We start from the raw sequence: 8410 nt of genomic DNA, 5'->3' as shown, positions 1-8410 counted from the left end.
GGATTGATGGATATATGGATAGATAAACGAGTAAGTAACGTAGCAGACGGCTGACAGTATGCAGGAAACTACGATAATGAAGGTAGGAACCACAAAGCGTACGCTGGATGTGAATAGAACAGAATGATATATAGTGTCTTACCACAATAGGAATTTTGCATGCATCTACACTCGTACGTCCCAGTGGTGCTAACTCTGTGGCAATTCTGATGACTCACATCCCCTCGTTTACAGTTGACTAGGCGGTCTCCCGCATTGGGAAATCCAGCTGGGATCACAGCATGGTTACACAGATTACTACCTGGTGCTAAAACAAAAAGTGAAGCGATATATTATAGTGAACCGATTTACAGCTACAACGTCGCTACAACAGTTGGATTTTGATGTATTGGCAATCATTTAGTTTCATAGATAGTCAATAAAACATTTTATCTGAGATATTTATGCTGAAATCAAATTTAGTACATTACTATGTCATTAATTATATATTAATGCCTGTTGTTGGGGGCACTATGCTCTCATAGTGTTGCTTTGGGGGGTTTGCTATTTCTTCCCAAAGCAACACAATGACAGAATAGTGCTCCCAACAACAGGCATTAATGTTTTTAGTGCATCACATGACTTTGCAATCTACTTGGCAAATATGAAGTGAATAAGACAAAGTTTCTTAAACGAACAATTTTGATGTATTGGCAATCATTTAGTTTTATAGATAGTCACTAAAACATTTTATCTGAAATATTTATGCTGAAATCAAATTTAGTACATTATTATGTCATTAATAAGTGTTAGTGCATCACATGATAAATCGTTGAAATTCCATTGGATAACGTCGCAGGTACTATAAAACAATAGTGCCCGCCTGAGCGACGCATTGTTATTATAACACATTCACTTTATATTTGCCGAGTAGATTGCAAAGTCATATGATGCACTAAAAACATTAATGCCTGTTGTTGGGAGCACTATTCTGTCATAGTGTTGCTTTGGGAAGGAATAGCAAACCCCCCAAAGCAACACTATGAGAGCATATATAACTATCATCGGGAGCTAAAATGCGGTTAATAGCGAGCGACTTTAGCGAACGGAGGTTCGTGAAACGCGTCCTCTGCTATTTAGCAGACAACTCGGGAGTTAGCGGAGGAGATAGCAGAGAAAATAGCGAACGGACGTTCGTAAAGCCCCCCATGCCCCCCTCTTCGCTAGCTACGGCCCTGCTGCTCCGGTGAGGGGTCACAGCATTGACACATGCAAGCACATTTGCATTTATTTTAGCCTGAGCGGGATCAAGTGATCCAGATCAGACGGATCCGTCACAAACAGCTGCAGCAGGCCCACATTGTTTCGACTACTATATATATCCACCTACTGTATTTTGCTTAGAACAGAATTACCTGTATCTATTTGGCAGTAATGGCCCATGGTTGCCCTTTGGTTAGTTTAGCTAGTGCTATATATATTTCTTGATACTCTTACATAATTATATTCCGCTAAAATGAGCATATATATCAACGACTAATACATCAATGTAGCTAGCGGAGGTACGAAGCAGCTGCCCCCCCCCACCCAGAGAAATTGTTGTAGTTTAATTCGCATGGTCAATGGCGAATTATTCACGGTCACCTGCCCAGGACGCAGCCTGCACGTGGCTTTGCACCTCCACGAAAGATGGGTTTGCTACGCCCCTGATGATAAATTATGTACAATGCCTATCAGGGAATTTGTAATTTTGTAAAGACTAAGGGTGAATACAGTCACTTATATAGGTCGTATAATTTACGTACCTGTACAGACTCCGCCAACCTCAGTGAATATGGGATGACATGCACATGCAATACCATTATGACAGTATGAGTTCGGATCCATAGCCGTGCACGATGCGTCTGTGCAACCAACAACACACATGAGATTATCGTCGCATATTTCCCCGGTGGCACAGTCCGTGTCTATGATGCAATCGACGCAGACTTTGTTCACACATCTAGGAAGCCCAACGACGTTGACGCAGTGCGAATCCATGTTACACTGCTCACATGTTCCGCTAGTGCAGGCCGGTAAATTCGCATTAATCGCCGTACATTCTGCATCATTTTGACACGCAACACACACACCGTTGCAGCATACTGGTGTTGCTGCAGTCGTGCAGTGCGTGTTTGTTGAACATGCGGCACACGTGCCATCAACACACGCAGGCAAACTCGCATCGGTACAATCCCCATCATCTTGACATGCTGACCAGGTTCTCTACGACTGTTTCACGTAGCGAGAAACGAGAAGGTAATTTGATGGCTGTCTCAGATGTAACGGAGCCATGGAGGCCAAGTTGACATCATTCAGTTAAATATTCGCGCGTGAAACGAGGGCCGTATTCCATCCTATGTACGACTGCGGCCGTCGCTAGCGCTAGAATTGAGGAAAGTGTCATTGCCTGCATCTAAAGCCCGGCGCACACGTGAGTAATTTTACTCAAGTAAAATAATGTATGCGTCAAAATACTCACGTGTGCGGCGGATTTTCGTTGAGTATTTTGACGCATGCATCAAGAAACTCAATATCAAACGTATTGGACAATTTTTGACTCGTGCGTCAAAATACTCAACGTGTGCGCGCTAGTTGCGTAAATTTACTCAACACTGGTACTCACAGCGCATGCGTTTAAATCATTGTGCGCCCCGTATTGGCGCGATCTGCATTACCACTTACACCTGGAGTAATTTTAATCACGTGTGCGGCGAACGCTGAAAATATTACGCGTGAGTATTTTGACGCATGCATCATTTTACTTGAGTAAAATTACTCACGTGTGCGCCGGGCTTAAACACGGCAACGAGACTAACCGTCGCTGTTACGCTAGGCTTGGCGTTTCATCCTATCTGGTACTTGGCAGCTGACCTTAAGCTGGCTAATGCTACATACGGTCAAGAGCTTATAATACCTAATAAATAATAACTATAATTATAATAATGATAATAGCTAATAAGATATTATAAGCTCTTGATACGGTATAACGGACGGGTGGTGTGTTATGGGAGTAATCATTACCTATTATCATCATTATCTATAATCATTATTATCATCATCTATGGCTTCAGCGATTAGCTTCATCTATAGTTGTCGGTGGAGTGCGACAGATAGATAATCCAAATCCATCGCTCTGCCCCCGAGTATTCCCCCCCCCCAAACGAGACCCTGTCTCGGCTCGACTTCTATTATGACTTATAGTTTTCCCCCACTGATTCCGAACCCCTATCATTGATTTGCCCCCTTTCCCCAACTAAACTCCCTTTCTCCTGACTCAATTCTCCACGACTCAAGACGCGCACCCAAGATTCATCCAGCGCTACACTAGTTGCTGACAGTGAAATCTCCTCTTTCAGGTTTCATATAATTCTGCCCCCCCCGGTGATGACGCCGCAAGGTTTATCACTCGTAAGAGGGAAATTCCGATCCATATTATAATAACCCCCCCCCCCCTAGTCTACGTTCTATTCGTGTCCGCTGTTCTTGCGTTCTATCCTTGTCTTCCATCCTCTTGCTTGTGAGAACGAAGTTTTCCTCGTCTCCGGCATTTGCGTACATAATTCCGTCGGCTGTAGGGTGTCGTCGGCTGCATGCGCGGCAGCTCGTCGCCGTGGCTAGTATTTGTAGACGGCGTCGTCGTTAGCTGGTTCGTAGCCGTCCCGCCGTATGCTGCAGCAGAGCATAATCGCCAACACCATGCCTAGAAACTAAACACGGAAGGTAACGTGTTAACTCAAGGCTGCACGGGGATTCCACAATGGGATATCCGCCACGTACTCGTCTCTAACGATGTGTAATATTACATACCGATAACCGTGTCGACAGTCACGTGAATGTGACCTATATACGTGTAACTAGGGACGCACACTTTTTTCTGAACGCATTCGTACGACGCAGACGATGAGTAGTTTTAATGATCGCTCCATGAGTATAGAGACACGAGAAGCTGCTATTCGTCCGATATAGCTGACAATAAAAACCGTTTGCTGCTTTCGCAGTATACAGCCGCGTATACACAATGGGCTGAAAATCGTTGTCTGCATCATTTAGGATTTGTGACTCTCGCTCGTGTTTCACTCTAACTACCAAAACTTAGTATTATATCAGGAGTTAATAATAATATATTATATTATTATTCACTCCTGATTGTATGTATAGCGCCGAATTAATAACTAACTAGCGAAAACAGTTAGTGCTTAGAAGTATGCCATGCTGTTAATTGAATATAGGGATATTGTCGCTCGCATGAGCTCTGTTATAGACAGATGGCTGTATAGCATGCAATAGGAAAATATTCCGTTGTCCATAACCGACGTCTTGGCATTGTGCACCATCTCCGCCAAGACATTGTATCGTATCCAGGCAGCTCCCTCCAATGGGGACATCTTTTTTAAGTTTAAACGTTTTAATTAATTAAGAGTCAATCTAACTCGATACAATCACGTAATATATCACGTATAATTTGGTGGCGGTCCATTTCATATTTACTAAACAGTAGCTCAGATGCAACCCTCGTCAGAGTAGGAAAGAGACTCCTCCACCGGGTCTCATTGACATAATTGTCACCCTCCCCACTCTCTACCACCGACCATTCACTCGTTTCACTGCTTCCCATCAGTGGGTAAAACACAAAATAGCTATACTATCTCTTAATTACGGATTAATTTTGTCTCATTGTTTTTTGTGTGTATGTATAATAGACGTTTTCTACAAATAAGAGATCAAGTGAATTTATATGCTGTATATGTAAACGTTAGGCAAATAAAGGTTAATATAGGTTATAAGCAAATAAGCAAAGCTAGGTTATAAGCAAATGAAGGTTATAAGAAGCTAACTCGCGTCTTTTTTCTATTTCTTGTGGTGGGGGGAAATTGATTCCGATTGGGAACATTGCTTCCCTTAACGCTGTGGTTTACCGTAACGTAACGGCGATGATGAGCGTGAGACTGTGCTTGACATGTTCACTGAGATCAGTACCGCAGGCAAATTACACGCGTGGCTACAGGGACTTGATTCAAGTACACGGTTAGATCGCATTACCTGGCAGAAAATTCTTCAAGTTGAAGTAACGTCCACATTCGGATGCCGCTTTCTGGTGGCTGTCGTAAAAAAACACAGACAAATCCAATATTAACATACCCACATATCGTTAATTAGTAATTATGAACGCATATGGTTTTTCGTTATTCTAAGTGATCTATCGCTGTTATTTTGCGTTGTCTAATGCCCAGTATCCGCCCGACGTAAATTTTACTTAGTGTTTTAAGCCAGCAAACGTCAATGGTATGCTTACTAAGCTGAGGTGTATCCCATCGGTAGATGACATTTCACTTCGAAGTCGAGATGTCTTGGTGTCGATGCCCCTCGACATAGGCTTGGTAGATTAAACTTGTGTGAATATGGTTCCCACTCGATAACCAACAAATCCCACACTCTGATGTACTTTCCATAGACATCAGCCTGTAGTTCGAATCGAAATAACGAAATAAGATCATTCTTTCTGATCGCTTTCGGATTGAAGTTCATGAGATTGCTGACGCAATGGTGGTAGTAGTATAAACGTTTTTATGCAGCCGGAGTGTACATGGAGGCAGAAATTGTATGTGGGGAAGCAGCGGGAGTATATTTATGCAGGGAGGCAGCATATGTGCAGGGAGGCAGCATGATGGACAAGGAAAATTTGTTTCACATAAGCAAAACCTCGATATGACCTACTGCTTCCATCCTTCCTCTGCTTCTCTCCAGTACAATTCCCATCCTAATCATGTACGCTCCTCCTCCGTCGCCTCCACTTCTCCTACATCCTTTCTCTTTAAAATCTTCATCATACAAGCCTTTTCCTCCTCCACCATTCTACTTTGCACTAACCGTGCGATAATCAGATCAGCCGCTTCTCTTGTATCTTCTCCCCATCTTCTCTTTCTACCACCGCTCCCTCCATACTCTTACCTCCGTCCCTCCTTTTGCTACCTCCTCACATTTCCTGAGCGCTAAATCATTCCCTACATGTTCTCCTATACTTCTTCCAAATTCTCCAACCAATTTTGCATATCCTTCTTTGTCAAGCTTTTTTCCGCCGTCCTATCCCTGCTTCTCACACGGCCTTCTTACCATTTCCAAACTCTTTCATCTAATTAAGACTGTCCGCTCAGTCCAGATTTACCGCTATTCTTCGCCATCTTTCTCATTCCTTACTCATTCATACGGCTCCTGCTGCTGCCGCTCTCGAATTTTTCTTTACCGGAATTTGCACGAGCTCTACTACTTGAGAGGTTTACTATTTGTGACCACTTTATCCTGTTACTAATTTTTCGTATGATCAATGTTCCTGTGAAAAAATTTTGTCTGTAAACCAAGCTTCGACGGTGGGCCAAGTTTTTTCCTGTTTTAAAATTTATTTCGTGTTGCTTAGGTTTCCTTGTGACGCAGTTTTCATGTGACTAATTTTCGCGGGATTACGCAGGAAGCGGATACATATTCAGAGCAGCTTTAGTGGCATTGCTTCTCCCATGCTGCTGTATGAGAGTCAGTTTGTGTAATGGTTTCCTAATTCACGGTGCATTGATCTAGCCAAGCGCCCATTATACTTCTGCCGCCCTTCAGTCTCGCTGCCTCCAGATTACTTTCTCCTGTTTTGCCACCTACATCAATTACTGCGCAATATCTGCAATACACTACGTGCCTGCCCCCTGCAGCACCCAATGCGCTGGTAAAACCATGCTTCCTCCGCAACACTCATCTGCTGGACCCCCCATGCACACACATGCCTGGCTCCCTGCACACACATCTGCCTCCTGCACACCCGTGCTGCCCCCTGCACACCCATGCTGCCTCTCTAACACACATGCTGCCTCCTGCACACACATGCTAGCCATCCCTGCACACATGCTGCACTCCGCTGCACACACATGCTGCCCCCTGCACACCCATAGCTGCCTCCCTACACACATGCTGCCTCCACTGCACACACAGATGCTGCCTCCCTACAACCACCCATGCTGGCCTCCCTAGCACACGACCATGCTGCCTCCCTGGCACACAATAGCCTGGCCCTCCCTGCACATCGCCATGCTAGGCACTCCCTGCACGACCCATGCTGCCCTCCCTCACACACGATGCTGCCTCTTAGCACCCCTGCTGCCCCTAGCACACACATCGCGCTCCTTGCACACAACCAGCTGGCCCACTGCACACACCATGCGCTGGCCTACCTTGCACACTCAATAGCTGCTCCACTGCAACACACATGCTGCCCCCTGCACACTCATGCTGCCTCCCTGCACACATGCTTCATCCTGCACACTCAAATAGCTGCCTCCTTGGCACACTCGTGCTGCCGTCCATTGCACACTGTGCTGCCCCCTGCACACCCATGCTGCCCTCCCTACACACATGCTGTGCCTCCTGGCACCACCGACAATGCTGCCTCCCTGCAACACATGCTGGGCCTCCCTGCACACACATGCTGCCCCTCTGCACACAGCCCATAGCTGCCTCCCTACACACATGCTTGGCCTACCCTGCACACACATGCTGCCTCCCTTTGCACACCCATGCTGGCCTACCCTGTACACACATGCTGCCTCCCTACACACATGCTGCCTCCCCCTGCACACCCGAGGCAGCCGTCCCTACAACACATGCTGCCTCCCTGCACACACAATGCTGCCTCCTCTGCACACATGCTGCCTCCCTGCAGCACACATGCTGCCCCTGCAGCAACCGCATGCTCCCCCTGCACACGCCATGCTGCCCCCTTGCACACACCTGCTGCTCCCTGGCACACATCATGCTGCCGCCCTGCACACACCATGATGCCTCCTACACACATGCTAGCCTCCCATGCACCACCCAATGCTGCCTCCCTGCACACTCCATTAGCATGCCTCCTGCACACGCACCATAGCTGCCTCCCTGCACAGCCCAATGCTGCCTCCCTAACACACATGCTGCCTCCGCCCCTATGGGGGGGGCAAAAAAAAAAAACACCAAAAATGCTGCCTCCCTGCACACCATGCTGACTCCACTGTCACCACGAGCCATCGCCTCCCTGCACACACATGATAAGCCTCCCTGCACACGCAAAATGCTAGGCCTCCCGCCTGCAAACATCATGCTGGCCTCCCTGCCACAACGGCCATGCTGGCCTCACCTGACACACATGACTGCCTCCCTGCACACAACATGCTGCCTATACCCGCACACATGCCTGGCCTCCCTGCACACACATGATGCCAGTCTGCTGCACAGCTCATGCTGGCCCTCCCTGCACCACACATGCTGCCCCCTGCACACACACATGCTGCCGTTCCCTGCAACACACCAGCTGGCCATACCCTGCAACACCCATGCTGCCTCCCTGCACACACATGCTGCCTGCCCTCACACT

At 46.7% G+C, this 8410-nt stretch overlaps 1 protein-coding gene and 1 long non-coding RNA gene across 2 annotated transcripts in view; both read right to left on the bottom strand.

Moving 5' to 3' along the window:
• Positions 1–3635: 3635 nt before the first annotated feature.
• The window catches only part of LOC106805284 (CD81 antigen-like), a 99727-nt gene continuing 94952 nt past the window's right edge, over positions 3636–8410 (bottom strand). The window contains exon 8 of the mRNA XM_014806822.1: positions 3636–3728. Coding sequence (XP_014662308.1) covers positions 3636–3728 — 93 coding nt within the window. The remainder of the gene's footprint in view (positions 3729–8410) is intronic.
• Positions 4324–5476, bottom strand: LOC106805302. Its single transcript, XR_001393416.1, has 3 exons — positions 5315–5476; positions 5062–5120; positions 4324–4406 (listed from the first exon to the last, which is right to left on the bottom strand). It is a non-coding gene; the product is annotated as an uncharacterized LOC106805302 (long non-coding RNA).

This window comes from Priapulus caudatus, unplaced genomic scaffold, assembly GCF_000485595.1.
Source record: "Priapulus caudatus unplaced genomic scaffold, Priapulus_caudatus-5.0.1 Scaffold108, whole genome shotgun sequence".
Classification (NCBI taxonomy): domain Eukaryota; kingdom Metazoa; phylum Priapulida; class Priapulimorpha; order Priapulimorphida; family Priapulidae; genus Priapulus; species Priapulus caudatus.
The sequence above is the reverse complement of the archived record's forward strand: the minus strand, read 5'-3'. Positions and strand labels throughout refer to the sequence as shown.